Raw genomic sequence first — 27,447 nt, 5'->3', positions numbered from 1 at the left:
ACAGACTGGAAAGAATACTTTGTATGACATGTCAGATAAGGGACTTATATCTAGAATTTATAGAACACTCAAGCACGACAACAAGATAAAGGTAAACCACCCAATCGCAAAATGAGCACAGGATATGAACAAATACTTGACCAAAGAAGATATTCAAATGGTGAACAAACACATGAAGAAATGTTCAAAATCCCTAGTTCTAAGAGAGATAAAAAAAAAACCAAACAACAAAAAAAAACCCCAAACAAAAAAAACCACAAAAAAAAAACCCCACCAAAAAAAAAAGAGAGATACAAATCAAAACAGCTATGAGCTACTGTCTCACCCCAGAACCAATTGCAAAATTTAACAGAGAAGCAAATAAATGCTGGTGAGGTCGTGGAGAAACAAAACCCCTTATTCACTGCTGGTGGGAGCGTAAAATGGTGCAACCACTCTGGAAGGCAGTATGGTGCTTTATCAAAAAGTTGGGAATAGAAATATCATTTGACCCAGCAATTCCACTACTGGGAATATACCATAAAGAAACCAGAACTGCCACTCAAACAGATACATGTTCACTCATATTTTCTGCTGCATTGTTCACAATAGCAAAGGGATGGAAATAACCTACGTGTCCAGCAACAAATGAATGGACAGAGAAGCTCTGGTATATTCACACAATGGAATACTATGTAGCACTGAAAAACAAGGAACTCATGAAATATTACACAAAATGGGTGACCCTGGAGGACATTATGCTGAAATATCTCAGTCACAAAAGGACAAGTACTGCATAATGCCACTGTTATAAAACAGGACTGGCATCGGGCTGGGGGAAACAAAGAAAAGAGGAGATAAAGAATGTATGGGGGGGGGGGAAGAATGTACACTGCACTGAAACAGATGAGGGAAAGAACTGCCCAAAAAGAATATGATTAGGTATTATCTGCATGACAACAGGCCAGAGTAAGAGCTGCATAGTAAAGTAGACTTGGGGCGGAGGGTGGGGTGGGTATTGTACAACAATGAAAGAATTTTGCTTTGACAAGCACTGTGGCAATTGGACTATTAAAACAGACATTGGGGGTGGGGGAAGAAGAACAAACTGGGGAGGAGGGTAGAGAAAACAGTGCAACAATGAAGGAATGAAAACCCCAAATCCCTGTAAATGTTCATTAAAACTAATAAAATTTAATAATAAAAAAAAACCAATGAAAGAACTTTTTGTTTCCCCACGAGAAAAGCGAACTAGGGGGGTGGGAAGTCGGCAAGTGTGACAATGAATGAATAAAAATCCAAGTTCTCCATAAATTTCATTAAAATCTCAATTAAAAGGGGGGGGTAGAAGAAGCGCCTGGCTTCACATGATTTTTAAGGATTAACAATAAAAACCGATATACTCTCTGGGTCTACTACCCGTGAGCCAATGTGCTTTACCAAAGTAGTCTGCATGCTGTCATGGTACTGGAAACTGTCACCAGTATTTCAAATAAACCATGGTGGGTAAGGTGAAGAAAAACTTTCTTAGACTAGAAAGGAAGGACGGTCCGGCGGTGTTCTGAAAACCCTATGTGTCACACTGAACTCCATCCAATACCGTGCTTGAAGAGGAGCTATTGAAGTTGGAAGACACTCAAAATACACAGCGGATGCAACAATGGACCCAAGCCCAGCAACAACTGTAAAGAGGGCCCAGCAACAGGCACTGCTTTGTTCTGCGGTATATGGGTCACCAGAGTTGGACTCAAATGGATGGCAACCAGCAACAGCATTTCCCAGTTGCCCTGTATTTGGCTGTTAACAGATTGAAAATTTGCTTTCTAGAAAACATGAAAGAAATACTACTGACAGTTAACTGATATTTTCAAGGAAGTATTTCTACAAATTTAAATAAGAAGCTCACAGATTAAAAGCAGTTATCGTTTAGTATTGCTAAGAAGAATAATAAGCAAGGACAGCTTAAGTGGCTAGAATCAGAACTGTTTTCTCTTAACTAAGAGACCAGCCGCCACAGTGCTGGACGAGTCCTTCAAAAGCTCTCATTTGCCCAGTTTTCTCACTAGCAAAACAAGACAACTAACTATATCTCTACTTGCAAATCTTGGCTATGAGTCTGCCAACTTTAAAAAAAAAAAAATGAAGCTTAAAAACCCAAAATGCTACTAAGACCAAATTAGTTTAAAGTGAAACATTCTAGTATATCCAACTATAAACCAAAGGAACTAGTACATCATATACAAAGTTCTCAAGCTTGGAGTGGGTTACATTGCAAAAGATAACTTTCTAAATTTTGAATGTCAAATACATTTGTAGAAATAGGAGTCAGCTAATTTATACCTTATTACTCAGAATCTATATGAATGTATCCATTATAATAATGCTATATAGTCTACATTTAACTTATAACATTCTAAGAAGAACTCTGTATCTAACGTATTTATAGCAATCAAAAGTTCTGAGTGCAACAATGAATGAATGGAAACCCAAAATCTCTGTAAATGTTTATGAAAAGTAATAAAATATAGGAAAAAAAAAAAGTGCTGGCAGCACAGTGCTTCCAATGCTTAACCAAAAGGTGGGAAGTTTGAACCCATTCTGTGGAATAGACTTGAGCGTTCGCTTTTGTTAAGACTACAGTCTTGGAAACCCTATGAAGCAGTTGTATCCTTACCAGTAGGGTCTATATGAGGAGACATCAGGAAAAGATGATAAATTTTATGCCATCTATTTTTTTACATTCAAGCCCATTTTGTCACATTTCTACTTTTCCCTGTCAATAGCTGTGCCACAATTCCAAAAGCATAGGGTTCTAATCCACCAGTTGCTCCACAAGAGAAAGATGGGCAATCTCCTTTCATGTAATTTATTGCCTCTGAAAACCCACTAGAAGGTCAGTTGTGTGTTGGTTCTGACTCAATGGCACATAACAGCAACAACAACAAACACACTAATCAGATACCAATTCATTGTATCAAGAAGGCCTTTATAATCAGGGTTTTTTAAGGTAGGATTGAATCTATCTGCAGTCTTCAGAAACTAGTAATTGTAATACAGAGTGAAACGTTGGGAAACCAAAGCTGGAGCTTAAATAATAATAAATTAATTTTATTAAAAAGAAATCCAAACTAAGCAGAATATGACACAACAGTGAAGATGCTTCTTAAATAATCTCAATTCATAAACTGCATGAATTCATTCAAATGAACTAAGATATCAACTTCATGAGCCTGATTCTTGCTGAGTAGTTCTTCCTCTTCAAAGAGAAATGAATATTCATTACAGAAAAAGACAAATGTAGAAAACAGAAGATGCAAGCTAGAAGCCTCAGCAAGTGAGCAGACATATTCATGTCAGCTATTCAGAATTTCATGTTTTCTTCACCCACTTCTAATATTTTAAAAAGCAATTATTCCACATTAAAAAATTTAAATGAAAGAAAATTTCCCGCTTTTCTCATAAACAGCGATAAGTATATGCAGAAATTCTGAGCTCATCCGAGTCAGATTATTCCCTACAGATATCCATAGGCACCTTCCCCACTCCCTCAGAGCCCTCAATTGTGTTATTGGGGCAGTAAGGTGGTGCAAGGTGTGAGAAAAATGAATTACAATTTATGGGTTTTGTGGCATGTTGTTTGTAAAGAAGGAATATTAACTATGAAATAAAACAGGTAAATAATATTTTTCTTTACAATTGTTTCTGGCAGCCATAAATTATGGTGAAAACAACAATGACACTACCCCACATCCACACGTCCACACGTATGCCCTCAGCCAGAATGTTCTCAACAACACTGAAGAAGGTGCAGACTTTCAAGTCACCAAACTCTCTGCAAAAAGGAAAGCATTTCCTATGAAAGAATGCTAACCAGACTGGCACTTCTGAGTAACTGCCACTTACCATCAAAGGTTCCATCTGTTACACCAATGTGTTCAGGATTTAATTTTTACTTAATTAAAAAACAAAAACAAAATCCCTACTACAAACCAATACCAGAGCGACAATTCAACCATCAAAAGAGTTTCTTTGTAAACTACAGAAGAAAAAAAATTAAAGATTCAGAGTGCTTGCAAGGTTTATGAAAAAGAGGTTTCCAATTTTACCATGATACCAATTTTCCAGCTACAAGTTGCTCCTAAGCATAATGAGAAGGTGGCAGAAACAATTCTATAAAGGTAAATTCTACAATGGGTAATTTCTTAGCAATTTTTTTGTATATATTTTATTCTGCAAGTCAAACCACAAGTTCAATGAAAGGTATTTTGGGTTGTTGTTGTTAGGTAACACTGGGTCAAGTGTGACTCATAGTGACCCTATGAACAGACCCTATCCTGTGCCATCTTCACACTTCCTGACACACTAAAGACCACTGTAGCAGTCACTGCGTCAATCAACCTGGTCGAGGGTTTTCCTCTCCTTCCTGACCCTCCACCTTTTCAAGAATCATGTCCCTCTCCAAGGAATAGCCCCTTCTAGCAACATGCCTGATGTGTGAGGCGAAGCCTCATCATCCTTGCTATTAAAGAACACATAGTCAATGCAACAAAAAGAATGGGATGTTAAAGGATTTCAGAAAACAGCACATGATCAAGAACTAATGAATATGGCCCAGCAAGCTTCACTGAGGTCACTGGCAAATAAAGAGGCTGCACTAACTGACAGACTACAAGTAAATCTAACACCAGAAGCACTCACTTGTCTTCACCAAGAAATTTGCAAGACCTTGCCAAACCAATTGAGAGTCATATGTATGCCCATTTTGGGGGGGAGGAGGGGAATACATGATCCAATGCAATATAATTACTGAATAATAATAACGTCACATGTAAGTAAAATTCTGCTGAAGATAATTTAAAAATGGTTACAATAATGCATAAATAAGGAACTCATCCAAATTGAAGCAAGAGTCACATTAGGACATGGAAGAAGATATATCAGATGGATCCTGCCTGGCTGAACGCTGAGAATACCAGAAAGATGTTTACCATGTTTTCTGCCTGTGCAGAGGCATTCAACCACGTGGTCCAGAACATATGATGGCTAACACTACTAAGAATGGGAATGCCAGAACCCTTAACTGTACTCATGGGAATGTACATAGATGAGGTTGTCATTTGAACTCATCATGGAGACACTGTGCAGTTTAACACTAGGAACAGTGTGCATCGAGATGGTATCTTTTCCCTTTAGTTATTCAATCTGTGTGGTGAGTAAATAAGAACATGCCAACATGAATGAATGAAGATTCATCAACTAATTATGCTATACAGATGACTTATCTTGCTTGCTCAAATAATAATAACTTAAAGCACATATTATAAGGCTCAAAGACTACATCCATCAAGTATGGATTACAATTCAACATTAAGAAAACAAAAATTCTCACAGCTGGACCAATAAGAAACATCATGGTAAATGGAGAAAAGGCTGACTATTTAAAATTTAATTTTATTATCACCCACAATCAATGCTCTTCTGGGGACTAAGGTGCACTTGACTCAAGCTATGTTATTTTTAAATCACTTCCCATGCATGGGAGAGCTGGGCAGTGAATAAGGAAAACCACACAAGAACTGACGCCTTTGAAACATGGTTTTGACAAAGAATACTGAATTTTATCTGCTAACCATGGACTGCCAGCAGAACAAAGAACTCTGTCTTGAAAGAATGGATCTTAGAAGTAAGGATGGCAAGACTTCATCTTCTATACGATGGACATGTAATCGAGAGGCCCAAGTCCGGAAGACATCATGACTGGTAAAACAGAGGGCAGTCAAAAAGAGAAAGAAGAAATGACTCACACAGTGAGCGTTCAAATGAGATCAGAGATGGCTCCTCTTGTGAGGACGACACAGGCTAGGCAGTGTCTCACTCTCATGTACGCAGTATCACTGAGTCAGAACCAACCCGATGGTCCAGAACAACAACATGGATCACTGTCATCGAGTATGCTACTTAAAGCTAATTCTCCTTTGAGGTTTCCTAGGCTGTAAAATGAAACAAATTATTGATAAAATCGGAATATTTACTAATGATGTAATAGTATTACTATTTTTAGGAAGTAATAATGTATTATGATTCTTTTTGAAAAAAAAAAAGTTTTTCTGCTTTACAGATACAAATAATAAAGGATATCATGACTGGAATACATCTCAAAATAGGTACAGAGAAGGGAATTAAGTAGAATTATGGACAAACAAGACTAACAATGCATGATGAGCCCCTGAAGCTTATACATTATCCAATAATTTTTTATTATCAACTTTTTATAATGAAAAGGGAGAAAATACACAGAATGTCTCCATTTTTTTTCCATGGAAAAAGGCCATGTGTGTACCTGTTATTAAATATAGTGTCTTCTGTGATTACAAAGCAGAAAGATGACAGAATTCTATATTATATATCAATAGTTATGGGTATGTAGAAATAGAAGGGTGACTAGTAAAACGTGTATAAGGATTCAAGGAGAGGAGGGAGGAGCAGAGGGTCATACAATTTGATGGGTGGAGGGAGGGGTGGGTAGAGGAAATGGTAAAGTTCCAGCGTAAAAAACAATGTATACGAACGCTGTAAGTAAACCAGTATAAAATAAAAAGTTTATTTAAAAATAAAAATAATTATGGGTAACAAGAAAAATTCTCAACAGACTATATCTATTGATACTTACCCTTTACTCAAAAAGGAATATTTCTACACCTTCACCACAAACACAGCAATACAAAATTAGGGGTGGGGTTGGAGGGAGGAAGAATAAATGATTGCTTCTTAGCATCATTCTGGAAGAAGCTGTTGGAAGAAGTCACCTACCTGCATGACTATTGAAATGTGCAAAGTTAGCAAAATTGGCGGTAGCTGTTGACTGAGGAGCTGGGGCCGCAAAGATGTCAGAGCCAAGATCACTCAAAAGGTCAAACTGCTTCTTTTCCTGTTGCTGGCCTTGAGATCGACCTACAACTGGAGACTACAAACCACACATTAGGTACAGAAAGTTTCCACTCACATCTGCTGAAGCTTGACAAGAAATTATTTCCAACTCACCAAGCTTAGCATATATCTTAAAGGTCACATAATCTTTTACTTTTGAGTACTCTGAAAAGCATACTTTCTCAACTTCTTATCAGAAGATATCTCTCAATTTTAAATACAGTCAAATGAAAAAAAAAAATTCTAGTTAAAACTCATGCTACAAGAGGACCACTGCCAAGCCAGTGCTATAGTGGAGCTTTCATAGGACAAATCTTTTACACACAGCATGAGAATAGTACACAGATGTGTATTATAGACCTATCTATGCAATATTGATAGATGGCTTACACAGATACTCTCCAAAGAACCATGCACAGGCCAGAACTGAATTAAAACCGTTCTAAACCTCAGAAAGTTCTAGTGTAAGACAGAGGCTGCAACGCACCACAGTGACAGAACGCTATAGTTCTGTCAACTGGAGTGAAGAGCAGGATTACAAGCTTTCAGTGAATCAAGAACAATGCAGAATGAACAATCACTGATGATTTAGTGATAACCATGCTTTACAATCAGACCCAGAGCTGAGAAACTCTTTCCACTCAAATGACACCACAGAAGGTATACTTTTCTAGCTCTGACCACTCCCATCAATGCTTATTTTACTCAGTGCATGCTACATAAAAGAGAACCACAGAGCTGTTGGAAAAGTCCAAGACATTCTCATTAGCTAAAAGAATATAAAATACATACACACTAACCAATGACATCCACTCTCTAAATGTACTCTAAACCAGTGCAGCACGCTGCAGTTGGCATAAAACGTTATGCTACTTTCTTAACGAATCCCAAGGCCCCCAGGGATGGTAAGTTACTCACCTGACTAGGTGTGCCCTTGTTTAGGTGCAATGATGGTGTTGAATCTCCTAACAGAGATTTCAAGGGTTTGACCTCAGGGGTGCTGCTTGTGCTACTAGCAGAGGACCCTGAAATTGACGCATGAACTGACGCCACCACTTTGGCTTGTTCTGGTGGAACATACCTGAAAGATGTAAAAATTGCACAACAGATAGTTAAGTAAGGAAGAGACAGGAATCTTATACTCCAAATAGCTTAATTCTAATTCTGTACAAGACATTCTGATATTAATCTTACTTAGAAACTCTTACTTAGAATTATTATGGCATGAAGAGTACACTTAATTGAAATACTCAGAGTAACAAAGACTAACCACAAAACTGGTTTCCATTATTAACCAATGTTTTAAGGTAATAAATAAATGATTTCTCAAATTGAGGGTCTATACAGTCCTGTCATCAGGGTAAATAGCTATTGCTGTACATTAGTATTTAGAGCTAACACATCTCAACACCATAAATAACATTCGGAGACAGAAGAGAATGTAGTGAAAGTACTTACAGTTACTAACTCTTGTTAATAACTTTAACATTGAGTTATTGATCACATTCATAGTATGTTTTTATATTTAAAGTGGACAGAAGTACCAATTCACAAAAGGAGACATACAAACAGCTAAGAAACGTATGAAAAAAACAGTAACAAAATTAAAGCAGGATTCCTTTTTTCCAAGTGTAAATGAAATAACTTTTGTTACTACCTATTGAAATAAGTATGTTCTGCCTAGCTATACCACTTCTAAAATTTATTAAGAAGGAAATTAGCTAATTTGTTACTGAAATAAACTGCCGATGAATCAACTCCCACTGATGGCTACCTTCAGTATAACAGAAGAAAAATGATGGCTTGTCCCATCCCAGCATCAGGGTCACTGGCAAGTTTAAGTCATATACCACTACTACCACTGACCTAGAGGGAGAAGGATCAGTGATCTCCTCCTGTGTGATTAACTGTCTCTGAAAACCTGCCAGAGTCAGCTATGGGTCAGTTCTGACTCTACGGAAAACAACTATTAATCTGTGTCATATCCTTTCAAAGCAATCAATCTTTTCTAATGATATACACAGATACATACACACAGCACTCTATAAAAAAACCTGAGAAATGAATTAACCATCCATCAGGAGAGAGCTACTTAATGAAGGGACTAGGTGAAAAAGTACTAGCAAGTCTGTATTTCAACACTGACAAATGTTCAGATGATTTTATCGATATCTTTCGGATTTGATCCCAGCCATTAAAATATGACTCATTAGAGGAAGGCAATGAAGTAAGATTATAATGCAAATATTGATAATGCTAATCTCTATTATTTATAGGAAACATCCTATCTCCCTCCTCCCTGACCCTAAAACAAGTAGGTGATAGTGGGAGGAAGAAAGAAAACAGATTAAGAACATGAATTCCAGCACAAAAAGTTGGAGTTCAAATCTCAGCTCCACCATTCAATGCCTGTGAAACCTGGGTACACCACCACATCTCACCATGCCTCAGATCCTTCAACCATGAATGTTATTTTGAGGTTTAAATGTTAACAATTACATAGTTCCCAGCATATGGTGTTTCACTATTATTACTATCAATTTACATAGTAATCAGAAAATGTTTTTAGTAAATGGGAGAAAAGAAAAACCATGCACATCAGAATGAATAAAAGAAGTTAGACTTGCCCAAAGTAGTAATCTAACTACTTCAGTTATAGCCTCATCTTATCAAAGAATAAAAACCAGGTAATAGTTTCGGTTTAAAAATCCATTTGACTGAAGCTAATCTTGCACAGTAAACTCCCAGTTATGATCCCACTTGTCCTTAGCTCAACACCTCACTGTGGAACAACTCTACTCGTAACATAGCCTTCATCACAGTCCCCTTCAGAGGCCGCTTTTCAAATACTGAAAGGCTTCAAGTCGTCCGCTGCATCAATACTCACTGTTCATATGAGCCAATTCTGACTCAGGCAGAATACAAAACAGAGTAAACCTGTCCTGTAAGAAAACAGGATGGCCTCATTGAATTCCTACGAGGTGGCCAATGGGTCGGAATCATCCTCTGGTTAGCCGTCAAATGTCATAAGCACAGGGCCACCAGAGTTCCTTTTTGCAATAAAATAAAACTAAGTAATAACTATGTATCTGTTCCACCTTACCTACAAAGACTTGCATAGAAATTTTTCTAACTTATAACCTGGGGACTTCCTGTACAGTTATTTCCACAATTGTTCAAGAAAACCTTCTATCACTGTGCATGATGACATGAGTGGGACTCATGCTGCCCACCCTGAGTATTTTCAGAGAGACTGCATTTGAGAAGTGCTTAGACTGCATAAAAACCCACTTCACAGCACTCTTGCTGTAAATGTGAAGGCATTTGGGTTAAAAACAATGGGCCAGGGCCCTCCTAAAGGTGGGACAGCTCTCTCTTCTCTCCCATTTATTCGTACTTGATTATTCCTCATACTACCTTTCTTTGACTCAGAAAAGCAAACCAAAACAAAACCCCAGATATTAGAATTAGCTCAAGTTTTCTGTCATCTGGGTTACGGATTAACTGATACAATTATTATGATACATGCTGAGAGGAGATGGAGATCTACTTATTCACACTCACTTTTCTCTTCCAGCAAATGTTAAACTACAGAAAATCCCAGCTAAGTCCTTACTAAACTGCCTCTGTTGTTGTTGTTATGTGCCATCGAGTTGTTTGCAACTCATAGCGACCCTATGTACAACAGCCCTAAACCCTGCTCTGTCCTGTGCCAATCGCACTGTCTCTGACACTCCCATCCCGATTATCCCAGTCACTGAATCAATCCACCTCATAGAGAGTCTTCGCCTCCTGCGCTGTCCCTCCACCCTGCCAAGCATGATGTCCCTCTCCAAGGACCTGTCCCTCCTTACAACATGTCCAAAGTATGTCAGATGAAGCCCCAGAATCCTTGCCTCCAAGGAGTAGCCTGGTTTAACCCTCTCTAGGATGAATCTGTTTGTTTTCTTGGCAGTCCATGGTACATTCAATACTCTTCTCTAGCACAACAGCTCTAAACTGATAAAAATAAAGCAAGCACAAAGCAAAGCTGGGTGAGAACTACGCAGATGCCCTGCTGTGGAGCCCTTCAGCAAGCTTGCGGGGGGTTGCAAATCATGCAGGAGGAGGAGACTGCCCCTCTCTCTTCTGCAGAGCCTGGTGGATTCCAGTTGCAGAAAGGTGCCACCTTCACTTAGCAGCACAACTCCCAAAATAACACGGAAAGTAGTCTAGGAAATGAAGAACCAAACTGACAATTGAAAAAAAAAAAAATGGCCTTCATTTTAAAGAAAACCAGTTAAATTATCAATTTTTTGTTACTATGGCATTCACTAATGCCATAATTCACAACTTCTTGTTATCTCTTTAATGCTGCTTTGGAAAAAGAAGTCCACTTGACAGTAAATAGTAAGAAAAAGTTCAGCAGAATTTCCACAAATCAGAGCTACTTCTTTCACGTGTGTTCACTGCCTTAGGTATCTGACAAATAAATCAAACCAAGTTCCCGAGCACAGGCTCCATGATTCATGGTTTTAGGGAATCAAATCTAGCTCCTTTTCTCCATTATCTATGCTCATCTATTTTTTACTCTCTTTCATTTTCTTTATGTTCAAGAACAAAGTATGTACTTTTAAATATTGATTAAAAATAACTAAAATGGCTTACACTGCTGTTTTAGGTGCATCCAGCAGGCTACACCTCACAGTGACCCTATCTATCAACAACAGATGGAAATCATGCCCTGTCCTGCACCATCCTCATGGTAGTAAAGTGCATTCAAATTGTACTCACTTGGCTGAAACAGTAAAGAGCCCCTGTCCTGTTTTAGAGATACACTAGATCTGTCTCAACTTTTAAAAAAATCTGTATAGGCATCAACGTCATATGGATTCAGTTAAAGAGGAATAAAATTATTTCTTTTGTGAGACAGCAAAGATATTTTAAGCAAGACCATAAAAGTGAAATTAAGTGGATGGATGGGTCACCACATCAGTTTCTGGTACGTAGGACATACTCAATAAATACTTGTAAAACAAGTGAAGAATTTAAGAGAGGTGGCTTTGTAGGGCTAAAAATGTCTATAGAAACTAATATGACTAAAGAGAGATTAATAAATTTTCCACAATGGTTAGAGATCTAGCAATTACTAGGAAAAGGTTGCTTCTAGACATAGACAAGTAACAAAAAGTAGAAAAGAGGATTATGAAATTAAATTCAATAAAAACAAAGGATAATGGGTATCTACCTCCTTCCTTCAAGCTGTCTATCCATCATTTTGGACTAACTTTATCCATAGTTTATATGATATTGGGAGGCTTTATGCTAAATATAAACTATTCACTCACCATCTTTTCTTTTCATATTTTTCTTGCAGAAACTCTTTCACTTTTTGTGGATCCCTGAAGTCTGGAATTGCTGACGATCTATCATCAAATAATCCTAGCCAAATCTGTTTACAGACCTTTGGAAAGAATTAAAGGGGGGAAAAAAATCTTGTTAAATTCAACATCTTTACGTAATGAAATTTCAAGGGGAAATTATCATGGTTTCAGAAAGCTAACCTACTTAATTTTAATACTACTGCTTTAAATGAGGATATTTATTGCAATAATAGCTGACAAAATGAACAAAATTTATTTTAATATGCTATAGTATGCAGGAAAATAAAAACAGAAGCATCCATAAGGAACAGCACTTGGTAGGGAGATAAGCAATGAAACAGGTTTGGATAGGAGGTGGATTGTCTGGACTTAGCATGATTATAAATAAACGGTAAGTCATAGCAAAGTCTCATGGCATCTTTATAAACTTTCGTTCCCTCATACACAGAACAGAGGAACTAGACCAGGATCAATTTTACAGTTCTAAGTTGAAAATCTAACTGAAAAGAGCAAACAAAAAGTACCAGAATCAGAAACAATTTGCTATTCAAACACAACTAAAAAATTAAGTACAAGGTAGACTACAACTCTCTAGCTTACAAATGCCTTCTAGGCTTTTCTGTCCCACAGGTGGAAAAAATGAATCTGGAAGATTTCACATTTTTTTGGAAGAAACAAAGGAGAAATAAGATGATCTGGAACTCAAGTCAGACACAAAAAGAATGATTACAATAGAACTCTAAAGAAAAAAAAAGCACACTTCTGAACTAAATGAAAAACTTTTTGCTCTTCACAAATTTAGTAAAAGAAAACTCTTAAAAAGCAAACCTTCAATTCATCAAAAGCATTTACAAAGCATACACAAATAACAAAGAAGTCCAAGAGTATTGTAAACAGGTCCATTAATGCACCTGGCTGCTAATGAAGGACTGGATGGAGGTGTGAGTGCACCTAGAGATATTGCAAGTAAAAGATCTGTCAATCTACTTCCAAAAACTCAGTCACTGAAAACACTGTAGAGCAGAGTATTGTGGGGCCCTAGTACACTCAGCATGTCCATGAGTCAGAATCTCCGAGAGCAACAAATTTCAGGAGGTATTTCATCAAGAGTGGAGCAGAGTATAATTAAAAACACCTAAACTCAGAACTCCTACAATTCAGTCAGATATAAGAAAAGTCATCCCAATTTTATTTCAAATTGGACAAAGGATTTGAATAGACACTTTACCAAAAATGGTACATACACATGGCAAATAAGCAAGTACAAAGGTGTTTAGCCTATAGGGAAAGCAAATTAAACCTGCAAAGAGACCCCACAAAGTAGACATATGGAATGGCCAAAAATGATAAAACAGACCACATGTTGGTAAAAATATAAAACTGTCAAAAATGTAAAATGTTCCAATCATTTTAGAAATCATTTGGCAATTTTAACAGTAAAACATGTATTAGCCATTCTATTTCTGTGGTATTTATCCAAGAAACATATAAACATGTTAACACTAACACAGGCACATAAATGTTCATAGCAGTTTTACTGCCAATAACTTCTAAATGAAACAATTTAAATGTCTATCTACAAGTGAGTGAAAAATAAAATTGTGGAATATCTTTTTTTAAGTATTAAAACAAAACAAAAATAGTACTAACAAACAGGAAATAATAGACATACACAAAGTTCCATCAATAAGGTATAATCTGACCCAAAAAAGAAAAGACAAAGGAGAAACAATCCTTAATTAGAACGGTCTCAAACATGTATCAATGGTTAAAATTACCTGGAGTACAAAAACCACTGCCTGCATGCACTCAAGCTGGCATATGGATATACAGGGTAGTATTTCTGATAATTACTGCTCAGTGACATCATATGTAAGTAATTGAAAACTTCATTCATGATATTTAGACAAACAAAAACCCTATTCATGCAAGAGAAATAAGAAATCCTGCATTTACACCTTCCTTATCAATTCTGATTTGTACAGAATATATATATGCCAGAGAAATGATCTTCATTTTTAATTTCCCTGTGCTCCACCCTAGACATGCATGAAGGCCTAGAATATTTCAACTCCCAACTCATATATCCAAACATGAAAACTTCACTACTCCAAATTCCCATATTATCTAAGGATCAAGAAACTACAGTCTATGAACCAATAGGCCAGCAGTCTACTCTTGTCAATAAAGTTTTACCAGAACATACCTACATCCTTTTTTATTGTCACAATGCAACAGAAGAACAGAATCATCTCAACTAAGACCATGTACCCAAACATAACATTGTCATTAGTCAGAACCACTGCACAGCTGATGACAACCTCAGAAATGGCTTGGTTTTACTGACAATAATCTCCAAATGGAAACCACTGGGTTTCTGAGTCTGTAAATCTATAACCCGCACAGGAAGAAATTGCCCATCTTTCTCCCAAGGAGAAGCTGGTGGGTTTACACCGCGAGTGGTACAGCCTTCCGGTTAGCAGCACAACTCCCTACAGTCGAGGCCACAAAACTTCCCGATGGCTACACAGAATACAAAATAATAACTGGTCCTTTATAGGAAAAGATGCTGGCTCCTGCCTTAATACGAACTTAGAATCATGAACTTCCTATGATATGATCTCATCATCAGAGAATAATGATGAGTGTTGTTGTTAGGTGCCATCGAGTCCCTTGTTGTTCATAGCCACCCTATGTACAAGAGCCCTAAACCCTGCTCTATCCTTTGCCAACCTCACTGTCTCTGACAAACCTACTCTCATTATCCCATTATCCCAATCACTGAATCAATCATTTCATCAAGGTTCTTCCTCTCTTGCACTGTCCCTTCACCCTCTCAAACATGATGGTGCTCTCCAAGGACTCGTAGCCGAAGCTTCAGAATCCTTGCGTCCAAGGAGCATTCTGGTTTCACCCTCTCTAGTACAAACCTGTTTGTTCTCCTAGCAGTCCATGGTATATTCAACACTCTTCTCCAGCACCACAGCTTAAAGGCATCAATTCTCTATCACCCCTAGTCACTGTCCAGCTCTCTGACACACAGCACACAATTGTGAAGACTACGGCCTGGATCACATGTACCTTAGTCTTCAGCCTGACACTGTTGCTCTTCAGTACTCTGGGAAGGTCCCTGACAGCTGACTTTCCCAATGCCATTTGTCTCTTGATTTCCTGGCTGCTGGTACCAAGACTGTTGGTTGTGAAGCCAAGCAAACTAAAACTGTTAACAATCTCAATCTCTTCACCATCCATAATGATGGTGCCAATTGGCCCAGTGGTGAGAATCTTTGTTTTCTTGATACTGAGCTTCAATCCATATTGAGGCTGCAGTCTTTGACCTTCTGCAGCAAGAACTTCAGGTCCTCCTCAGTTTCAGCAAGCAGGGTTGTGTCATCTGCATAATACAGGTTGTTGAATCTTCCTCCAATCTTGATGCCACATTGCTCCATATATAGCCCAGTGGCCCAGGTGATTTGTTCTGCACACAGATTGAAAAGGTATGGAGACAGAACATCCCTGGCGGACACCCTTCCCAATTCTGAACCATGCAGTATGTCTCCTTGCTCTGTTCTGACAACTGCCTCTTGGTTACAGGATAGGTTTCTCATAAGCACAATTAAATATTCTGGGATTCCCATTTTTCTCAGAATCAGCCACAGTTTGTTGTGATCCACACAGCCAAAAAAAAAAAAAAAAAAGCCTTTGCTTAGTCAGTGAAACACAGAGAGACATTCCTCTGGTACTTACTCCCTGCTTTCTGCTAAGATCCATCTAACATTAGCTATAATTTCCTAGTTCCATGACCCCTTCTAAACCCCAGCCTGGACTTCTGGCAGTTCTCTGTTGATGTGCTGTTCCAGTCGTTTTTGGATGATCTTCAGTAGAATCTTGCTTGCATGTGATATCAGTGATACTGTTCGATAATTTCCATACTCTGTCAGGTCTCCTTTATTTGAAATGGGAACAAATATCAATCTCTTCCAGTCAGTTGGCTCTGTCTTTTGGAGTTTTCACGTTTTATTCAGCTAAGATTCTGTGCTGTTCCTCTGTGCTTTTCCAATGGCAGTTACACGGAGCAGCCTGCTAGTGTGGTCCACAGCATGTTGTCTCTCTAACCAAATGTTACACGGTCCGCTATATTTTGTACTAACTTTTATGACAATCTTTTCTTTTTTAAAAAAAAATTCTTAATTGTCTTGTTCCCCCCCCCCCTTTGGATATCTTTAAAGACTATGGTTCAATTCTTGCCTTTTCTTTTTCATTTTTAAGTAATTTGTTTTACGGGAAAGTTGCAAGTGTAAGAGAAAGGATTCTCACACATTCTTTACTAAAATTTCTCACATTCAGTACATTACCATACGCTCAAGATAAATACTCTGAATTGTTTAAAATAGAAACATGATGAACCTACATGCCTAAGTCTGCATTTTCTTATATATAATCATGGTACAATTCCCCAAATCAGGAAATCATCATCTTCTACTATGATTATCAAATCCACTGACTTCAATTGTCCTAATAATGTCCTTTAGAGCAGAAGGAAACCTTTTCCTTAGCACAGAATCCATTACTGCCATGCTCATTAAGCCATCCCTCTGCCTCCACAAAAAATTTCCAAAAACTAAAAATAAAACCATCCCCAAACAAAAACCTGAAACCAACTGTCCTCCAGTCACGTCCAACTCTCATCTTCAAGGCTTTAATCAAGCGTAGTTTCTTAGTTTGTCTTTCATGAACCTGACATTCTTTTATGAGAAAGGGTCAGTTGTTTTGTAGCATATTTCTTAGTCTGGGGCTGCCTTGTGGTTTCTGCATAACTAAATTCACATCGGTCATTTAAGTAGAAATACCACAGATCCACATTTGTTGTCTATGCCATTTTTAATTTTATTTTAGTAAAGTTTATGAAGTGAATTGGTGCATTAAATCAGAAGAGACATGATACCAATACATACCAATCCTTGCGATAAATGATCACTTGATTAAAATGGTGTATGCAGTTCTCTGCACTGTGAACTAAGTAATTTTCTCTTTTGGATTAATCAAGTATTTTGTGAGGTGATACTGTGAAATTATGTTCTCTTGTTTCCTTTACGGCAGCTAAATTTTAATCATAAAATTCTTCAAAGTCTTATATTTAATTTTATTATACTATGCCATGTAACATTCTACTAGCATCTACATCAATTGACAATTAAAATGAATAACCACAACTTCAATAAAGAGTACAGTAGTTTTAGTTAGTTCTTTGGGATGTTGTTGTTGTTGATTGCCTTAGAGTCGAGCACGGCTCACAGCGACCCTATGAACAAAAGGCCTGAAGATCTAGTTCTATAACTATCAACATTTATCAAAGTTCATAGAGTTTCTTGAGGCATGTCGTTTAGAAAGTGGACTGCTGGATTGTATGGTGTTTCCATTTTCATCTATCCAAGAAGTGTCAAACTGCTTTCCATAGAGGCTGCATTAGTGTACATTCTCACCAGCAGTATATGAGAGTTTAACTCTCTCTGTATCGTCACCAGCGTTTGTTTGCTGTTGCCTTACAACCTTTGCTACCACTGCCAAGGTGAAAGAGCTCACTGTTGCTCTGATGTGAATCTCTCTAATAACTAATGATCTTGAATATCTCTTCAAGCATCTGTTGGTCGTCTGAATGTCTTCTTTGGTGAAGTGCCTTTTCATATCCTCTGTCCAACTTGTAACAAGGTTGTTTGTCTTTTTCTTATTGAGATGTTGGAGTTTTTAAAATAAACTTTAGAGAGGAGACCCTTGTTAGATATGTCACTGCTATAAATTCTCTTGGATTTAATTTTTAGGATGCCCCAAACATCAAGTTTATCTTCTACAGAGTACTTTTTTTAAGAGTACTTTAAGCTACAATTGATAGACTTCTTAAGCCATAGATCAAGAATTCTAAACTTGCCACAATGTTTTCTTTGATGAAATTTATAGTTTTAGGTTTTATGTCTTCTTGATATGAAATGAGAATTGTAAATGGATTATCTCTAGTTTAAGGATATTTTGAACACCAGTGTACCAGTTCTAATAGAATCACTATTAATCTATGGTTACTTTTCCCTGAAGGCTCAATGACAGTAATTGATGTGCGGTGACACCCTATTGTTTGGTTGTGCTGGGAACTAAAGAAATGTTATCTGCAACACAGCTATTGTTACAACATAATCATCAGCCAAACAAAGGAAAAATTGGCTCAAAATGCAAAACTAGCTTCTGAATAAGCCTGTTCTATCGTTTTCTACCTAAATCAACCATGAGTGGGCAAAACCCATTTTCTTTTCTGTGAACATTTGTGGGAATATGAGTGATACACAGTTAATTAAAGTACAGAAAATTTTAGGCAGAGCTCTTCAAAGTAAAAATAAGATCTGCAGGAGGCATTCATTTTCAGTAAGTTTCAAAACCAGGTAATTTTGTTAGCGAAAGAATGGCTGTTCTGAACGTCAGTAAGAGTATCCGTAACGGATTCAGACTCATCAAGCACATGAAGTCTGTAAGTGATACTACAAACAGCCACGTAAGTGTTCATTCGTAGGAGCTGCCATGAAACAGATTCACTATGGAAATTGTTAAATGATTGTATGTGTGCTATGTCTACTGATATTTAGCAAATGAAAAGCTGTTTTAATGTATCATATACGTAAACCTATGGCCTACTGATAAGGAGGAGCACTGACAACTCAAAGGCTTGTTCGAATCCACCAACTGTGCCGAGCGAAAGATGGGCCATCTCCTCCTGAACGACTTACAGCCTCTGAAAACACACAGAAGGGTCAGCTATGGGTTGGTTTTGACTCCATGGCACATAACAGCATTGCATGCTGGTTGCCTAGTGGTAAGAAGCTGTGCTGCATTTCTAAAGGCATGTGATTCGAATCCTCCAGCTGCTTTAATGGATGGAGGATGAGCAGTCTCCTCCTGTGCGATGAACTGCTCCTGAAAACCCACCAGAGGGTCAATGATGAGTTCACTCAACACACAAGAAGTTTTCATTTATAAAAATAGCTTATTTTAGAAAACAAAAAGCTCAGTGAAAAGAACAGTATTATTTTACATTTCAGTTAATTTTATTAATTCCTGGCTAAACAGAAAGCAATGGCTCTCTCTCAGCTTTTCTATTAGCATACTGGTAGCACATTGTTTCTGGAAAGCTACAAAGTGCAATCATGAAAGAATGGATGTTAAAAAAAGAAATCAAGTTTTAGTATTATGAAAGTTATTTTTACATTACAGACCCCAGTAAAGGCCTCAGAGATCTCCCAGAGGCCCTAGACTGTGCTTGGAAAAGTATTAAATCAAAATATCATATGATAGAATTGATGTCTAATATTCCATCTTCATAATCATAAACCCACTATTTCCCAGAGAATATTTCCTCTCTCCTACCTCCTTTCCACTTCAGGTAACTACAAATAGGCATTGATTTCTAGATACTAACTCATTTTGGTCATTGCATATAAGTGGACACACAGTACTTATTCTTTTATTACTGACTTACTTCACTTAGGAAAAAAAATCTTTGAATTCATCTGTACTGAAACATACATATCAGGCCTTCTTTATGGTCATGTAGCACTCTATTACATGTATGTCCACATTTCCTTTATCTAGTGATTGGCACCGAGTTTATTTCCACCTTTCTGCTACCATCATTAACACAAATGGGCATTTGTTTGTGCCACTTCTTTTAGCATCTCTACAAGGAGTAGAATTATTGGGACATATGGTAGTTCTTCCTTTGTTCTGTTCTATTTGGACAACTGCTTCATAGTGTATGTATAGGTTTAATATCAGCAAAATTCAGTGCTTTAAGATTTTCATTCTTCTCAATGTTAGCCATAATCTGTCTGACCCACACAGTCAATTATCATTGCATAATAAATAAAATTTGAAATCTGGAGGCAGAAGTAGCATCGACTTCCTAAACAACATGCCTCTGGAAACTATGGACTTTGATAAATGACAATAGCTGTAGAAAGTCTTCAGGCCTTTTGTTCATAGGGTTGCTATGTGCTTGACTCAATGGCAATCAACAACAATCAATAAAACACAAGTAAGCATCTTTCTGATATTCTCCACTCTCAGTCAAAATCACTCTTACATCAGAAATTATATCATTCATGACCTATTCTGAATTCCTGGCAGTTCTTGGTCAGTATACTGTTCCAGGCATTTTTTAACAATTCTCAGCAAGATTTTAGGTGAAGATTTTGGAATTAGCAAACAAGGAATTAAAAGCAGACAAAGAATTTAAAGAGAACCTCACTTAACAGCATAAACTATACTTCCAATGAATAAAATGTTATGAACTCTTAACACAGAAACTACAGAAAAACAAATGTAAATTCTAGCACTAGAAAAGAAAATACATAAAGTAAAAAGCTGGAGGTTGAAGATGACAGAAGAATCAGTTACTTTGGAAACAAGTAACAGTAATTATTCAATCTGTTAACTGGAGACTGAAAAGAGGAAGCTGAATGTAAATTTATACAAATTAACCCATCTGAAGACCGAAAAAACAGAAAAATGATTGAGAAAAATAACAAGACTTCAAAGACGTGCAAGACAACATCATAATATCTGAAGCACATGTACTCAGACTTCTAGAGAGAGTTTGGGGAGAGAATGAGGCAGAAAAAGGTTCTTTTTAGGAAAAATGTTCAAGATTTTGTCATTTTGGTAAAAGATAAAACTGTAGATTCAAGAGAAACTGCAAGAGGGGGCAAAAGCACAAGAAGTTGGATCATAATCAAACTCAGTGGATGAAGAAAGCATATCACAATAGAGGCAATTTAAGTATCAGATAAAGGGAATGTTAAGAAAAGGAGTGTCACCAAAGACAGACAATGCATGATAGAGTGGTATGCCTTTCTCAAGAGGACACAATAAACATAAATATGTCAGCATCTAGTAAGAGTTTCAAAATATAGTAAGTTAGGGGAGCTCTGGTGGCCTAGTGGTAAGGAGCTGCAACTACAATCCCAGAGGCGAACGGTTCGAATCCACCAGATGCTCTGCCGAGGAAGGAGGGACAATCTCCTCCTGTACCAGTCAGATCTGATTTGACGGTACACTCACACAAAAATAATAAAATTTAAAAAAAAAACAACACAAAAACAAAATATAGTAAGTCAAACTACAGCAAAAACTGGCAGATTCTGTAACAATTGATAAATTAGAAAAAAAAAAAACCCAAAACCAAAAACTTTAATCAATAACTTGGACTTCAGACAACTCTTATCAATCACAGGTCTGTAATAGATAGGTATGAAGCACTTCACTGAACTTTCACAAGCACATGCTTTTCAAGTGCACAAAACTTACTGTTGGCAAAATAAATCACACTAGATCATAAAACTGGTTTTAATAAATGAAAAGAGGGAAAGTTAAATTATAAAAAAATCTATTCATAGAGAATAATAAAATTAAATCTGAAGTCAATTACAGAAAAAAATTTAGGGGAAGAAAATAAAAACATTTGAAAATTAAACAACAATTTCATTGTAACCCATGGGTGAAAGAAGGTATCACAAGTGACATTAACTCAATACTGAAATACAGCATATCATAATGTCTGGGAAGTAGCTAAAGCAAAGATAGCTTTTATTACTTTAAAATGCTAATACTAGAAATCTCTTAAATCAATGATCTATCTTAAGGCTATACCCTAATATGTTAAAAACAAAAAAACATACACTTTTAAGAACTCAAGATAAGGAAGAAAAAATAAAAGATTATTAGAGAGTGTGTGTGTGTGTGTGTGTAGGACTACCTTGAGTAACTTTATGTCAAATATATTAACTTAGTTAAAACAATTTATCTGTGCAGCAATGAAGGAATGAAAACCCAAAATCCCTGTAAATGTTCATTAAAACTAATAAAATTTAATAAAAAAAAAAAAAAGAAACAAAAAACAATTTACCAAATCTGCTATGAAAAACAAAGGGGGAGCTACTAGGTCCCCAATGACACCAGATTTCACTGCACCCTTCTCTCCTCCAGAGAGCTATCATCTCACTCGGTGGTGAGTCATCAACACCTACACAGATTCCATGGCTTAGTGGGTGACAGCTGTCAAAAGGGAGGGGAACAGGGCAGCGCATGACACTCAGATGTGTCCTAGTGTCCCTCAGCGATAGCTCATATAATCATGCCCTACAGAAACGGACAGTGGCTCAGGTGGGCCTTGGAGGAATAATTTGTAAGACCTGACCTAGAATATCTAAAATAATCTTTAGAAGAATAGAGGACTTGTATTACTTAACTTCAAGACTCAAGAAATTACAGGAATCAAGAGAGTCTGTTATTGACATAAGGAATTACAAGATTATGTTCTATTAAATAAAACAGAAACAGGACTGGAATCCTTTCTATTCATGAAAAATAACGAACCTCAACTTTTGTCACACCATATACTAAAATTAAACAAAGTGGATCATAGATAAACTCCAAAAGCTAGTATATACTCAGTAGCAGTATATTAAATTTCCTCTAATAAAACATGAAATCATCTTCATGATTTAGGAATCAGCACATTTCTTAAGGGAGGCTAGAGAAAACAATAATCATAAAATTAAAAATTGATAAATAAGACCATGAAAATGAAAGAAAATTCTCTGCTTCTAAAGAGACATTAGAAAGAATTTGAATGTAAAACTCAGAGACTAGTGGAAAAAAACATGCACTAAATAGTTATCTGGCAAAAAAGAACAGTTAAATTAATATAATTATGAATACAAAGGTATAACCTACACGCATCCAAAAGCATAAATCACAAAGGAAACTTTACACACACAAAAATCATATTCTTTACCATTATAATTACACATGAATGAATGAATGATAAAAGGGAAAAGAGTGGTTGCCTCTGGGACCACGGTCCAACTAAGAGATGTGAAAGAACATTCTAAGGTGACAGTCATGTTCATATTTTTTAAAGGCTTTAGGACATAAAGGTGGATACATTTGTCAAAACAAATATAATGTTTGACTTAATAATACCTTAAAAACAACATAATATTGAGATAGATATATAGATATAGATAGATATAGATATATAGATATAGGTATAGATATAGATATATTTTGAAGTATTTAGGGGAAAAGTGAACTAATAGTTGCAAGTGACTTTAAAATGCAAGAAAGTAAGATGGATTAATGGATAGGGAAGATACTTGCCAACGAAAATGTAGCAAAATTTTACTGCACTTTTACACATATTTTAAGTTTTCCTAATAAAATGTAGAATGAAGAATGAAGAAGACATTCTGGAATGAAGCTGAGCAGCCTTGGCATGGGATCCCACTATTGCTGTGGCCATCCGGGAGCATCGATTTGGAGAGACAAAGGAACATGTGGCCCAACCAGGCACACCACAGTACGAACGTCCCATGGTATCAGGAGATCCAGGCCACCTGAAGAACGACCTACCACAACATCCGAGTGTGGAATGGTATCAAATGGGATACCACTGGAAATGGGACAAGCTGTGATTGCTCAGAATCCTACCAGATGACTGTTCAAAGTGTACCAATGGTCATCTAGTGGTCATTTTTCTTTGAATATGTATGTTGTTGTTGCTATGTGCCATCGAGAGGCCTATGACTCACAGCGACTCTATCATGTAAAACAGCCCTAAACCGTGCTCTATCCTGTGCCAATCTTATTGTCGCTGACACACCTATCTCCTTTTCCCCAGTAACTGAATGAATCCATCTCATCGAGGGTCTTCCTCTCCTGCGCTATCCCTCCACCCTCCGAAGCAAGACATCCTTCTCCAAAGACTGATCCTGCCTTGCAACATGTCCAAAGTATGTCAGACGAAGCTTCAGAATCCTTGCCTCCAAGGAGCAGCTTGGTTTCACCCTCTCCAGGATGAACCTACATGTTCTCTTAGCAGTCCATGATATATTCAATACTCTTCTCCAGCACCTCAGCTCAAAGGTATTAATTCTCCTATCATCCCTAGTCATTGTCAAGCTTTCTGATGCACAGCAAGTAACTGCAAAGACCATGGCCTGTATCAGGTGCCCCTTAGTCTAAAGAATGACACCACTGCTCTTCAGGACTTTGGAGAGGTCCCTGACAGCAGACTTTCCTAATGCACTGTGTCTTTTAATTCCCTGGCAACTGGTACCAAGAGTGCTGATTGTAGAGCCAAACAAATTGAAGCTGTTAACAATCTTAACCTTGTCACCATCTATCATGCTGTCAATAGGCCCAGTGGTAAGAATCTTTTTTCTCTTGATGTTGAGCTTCAATCCATATTGAAGGCTGTAGTCCTTGACCTTCTGCAGCAAGTGCTTCAGATTCTCCTCAGTTTCAGCAAGCAGGGCTGTGTGGCCCGCATAACGCAGATTGTTGATGAATATAGCTCTGTAAGATATTTTGCAATCAGAATCATCACTCAGAAAGTGGTGGAACCTGAAGTCCTTAAGACCGGCTGAAGCTATCTATATCTCCCCAAGAAGTTGCTGTTGGGCAAGGAAGACTCTCAGTGAAGTGACTGCAGTAATAGGCTCAAGTGTGTCAAAGGTGATGAGGATGACATGAGATAAGACAGGGCTCATGTCTATTGTTCACTGGGGCACTGTGAGTCATATTCAACACGACAGCATCTAACAGCAACAACTACCCAAAGCTGACCTGGTTAAGGTAAATAACTTCAAGAAAGAGAACCAATAAATCTTGAATTCCCTAGAAACCCAAGTGTCCAGAGTCTTTTAAGTCTCTTTCCATCCACTAAGTAAAGTTAAATGTAATTAAATGCTAAGTCCACTTTTTCCCTTACGTCAACTATGAGAACTTTAATGTTAAAATCTCCACTCTTCACTTCTGTTCAGGTGACACCAGCTGTCCATATAACACTTATCCTTGGACCCTAGCAGCCCAGGGCTAGGTCAGATGTCACAGGTAGACAGACTCCTCCAGACAGGCCAGACACTTCCAACATCAGCTGTGAGGCTCTAGGACATCCTCGTTTCTAATCTGTCAGCTCCCATTTTCCCTTGGGTTTGATTAATTTGCTAAATGACTTAGAGAAAGTGCTATTCTTACAATTACAGCTTTATAAGAAAAGATACAAAGCAGGGCTAGAATAAAGAAGGGATGTACAACACAGGGTGAGGTCTAAGATACTAGAAGTATCCATATCCTCTAAAGGATTTTCACCAACCAGTGTCCTGGAGGTTCAGTGTCCAGAGCATTTAGTGTGTGTGAGGAGGGAAGGTGGTTTAAAGCTCACCGCATGCTGCAAATTGCAGCTCTCACACTGAGGTCAGTCACTATCATAAGGTGATGATGACACAGTATGAGGCAATGGGCCTGACTAGGCTCTATCCCATATCTCAGAGTACAGTCTTGGCTTAAGACACTAAAATCCCAAGGGTTTTTTTAAAAAAAAAACAGATTACCTCTAGAACAGAGATCAGATTCTTTGGGTGTGGTGTCCTGGATTTATTGTTTGAAATGATTTTCACCACATAGCTGGGCTTACTCAAATTCAAAGCCAGCAAGCTGGAAGCCACTCACGGCTAGCTCTTCACAGTTTTGAGAAGCTGTGAATCACACTGGAGGGGACTGCCCATCTTTCTCCCCTGGCCAGCTGGGGGATTCGAATCACCCCCTTTTGGTTGGCAGCACAACTCCCCATCTACTAGGCAACCAGAGCTCCCTATATGGCTGGGAAGAAACAAAGCAGGATGTAAATGAATGGCTGTGATGGGAATCACCAAGTTCCCCATTCCATCATGATTTAATTGAGCCGTTTTAGCAGAAGAAGAGGGTCTATCAGCAAGGAAGCAGAACTTCCTCTGTGGCCAGAGAATGCAGCACAGGTCAGCAGCAAGGACAGGAGAGAGTGAGCTGCCTCACTAAAGAACCAGGGACCAACAAGAGAGGGCTGACTGGAACTGCCACCCACAGAGCCAGCGCCAGGCGTGCTTCCTGAAGGACTGTAATTATAATTGCATTATAATTAACAAGGTAAGAGAACCTTTTAACACTGTCCTCCACCAAGATGTTGAAGGTCAATGGGCATGGAAATGCACTTGAGAAGCTGTCCTGATTGAAATGTAACTTGAACTGTAACCTGTTAACTTTCTGAGTAAACTCCATATCCATGACATCTGGGTAGCCACTGTAATGGCTTTTGGACCCAGTAAGCAGTACAGCAGTATGATCAGTGATTGTATCAGTAGAAGGGAATGTGAAAGCATGGAGGCCATGTCTGACCTTAAGGGAACTGGTCTGGTGTTGTATACATGGTGGTGTGTACTACTGAGTTGGAACCAACCCAAAGTTGACCCTCCAGTGGGTTTTCAGAGACAGTAGCCGCACGGGAGGAGATTGACGGAGCAGCTGGTAGATTTGAACCACATGCTTTAGGGATTACAGCAGATTCCCCTCTGTGAAGTTAAACACTGAGGAAAAAGAAATTTAGGAGACAAAAGAAAGTTTTACCACTAAGGTTGAAGAAACTGTTCATTTCTGTCGGTGTGACATCGTATTGTGGTTAAGTCTTCATTTTTAGAAATGACTTGATGGAGCTGATGAATTTACAGATAAAATATATGTCTTGGATTTACTTCAAAGACATAAAGTGATTGAGGCAAGGGATGACAGAAGTTTATTACATTATTCTACTTGTCTATTTTATAAGGGTATCTTTGTAATTAAGTTTTTAAAGGAACCCCAAAAAGGAATAATTTATATATTCATTTAATGAGATGCATAGTAATTTTCTTCCTTTGTTCTAAAAACAACAAACATAATCACAAAAAAAAATCAAGAGATGAGAGATTACTAACAAGGCTAAGGCAGTAGCTAAAAGAATACAATGTGTCCTGGGCTATGAACTGAACAAAAAGCAGACATGCAGAGTAAGGAGGCAACTACAAAAACTAGCCCTTTCTATAGTACTTTGGGATTCCATCGCCACTCAAAAAGGACTAACATGTTAAAATATGTACAAAGCAGGAAATGTTTCCTACATTCTATTAAAATGACTCATTTTTCTAAAAGCCCAGTTGACAAAAGAATGCACTCAATGTTAAAGAGTTTTTATATATTTCAGAGATTACATCAGCATTATTACTGATTAAATACAACTGGAATTAAAGAGAACTGTAAGATCATGACTTTCTTTCCAAATAAAATA

General features: G+C 37.6%; 1 protein-coding gene across 3 annotated transcripts in view; it reads right to left on the bottom strand.

The window, feature by feature from the left end:
• Positions 1 to 27,447, bottom strand: part of AGFG1 (ArfGAP with FG repeats 1) — a 66,587-nt gene that overhangs the window by 24,216 nt on the left and 14,924 nt on the right. For all 3 annotated transcript variants that reach the window (XM_006890299.1, XM_006890297.1, XM_006890298.1), the window contains exons 2-4: positions 12,234 to 12,349; positions 7,825 to 7,987; positions 6,790 to 6,943 (exon numbers count right to left, since the gene is read on the bottom strand). In XM_006890299.1, the coding sequence (XP_006890361.1) occupies positions 6,790 to 6,943; positions 7,825 to 7,987; positions 12,234 to 12,349 (433 nt within the window). The remainder of the gene's footprint in view (positions 1 to 6,789; positions 6,944 to 7,824; positions 7,988 to 12,233; positions 12,350 to 27,447) is intronic.

Source organism: Elephantulus edwardii, unplaced genomic scaffold (assembly GCF_000299155.1).
Source record: "Elephantulus edwardii isolate Elephantulus edwardi_28Jun2011 unplaced genomic scaffold, EleEdw1.0 scaffold00087, whole genome shotgun sequence".
Lineage (NCBI taxonomy): Eukaryota > Metazoa > Chordata > Mammalia > Macroscelidea > Macroscelididae > Elephantulus > Elephantulus edwardii.
This window is presented reverse-complemented; position numbering and strand designations above follow the sequence as displayed.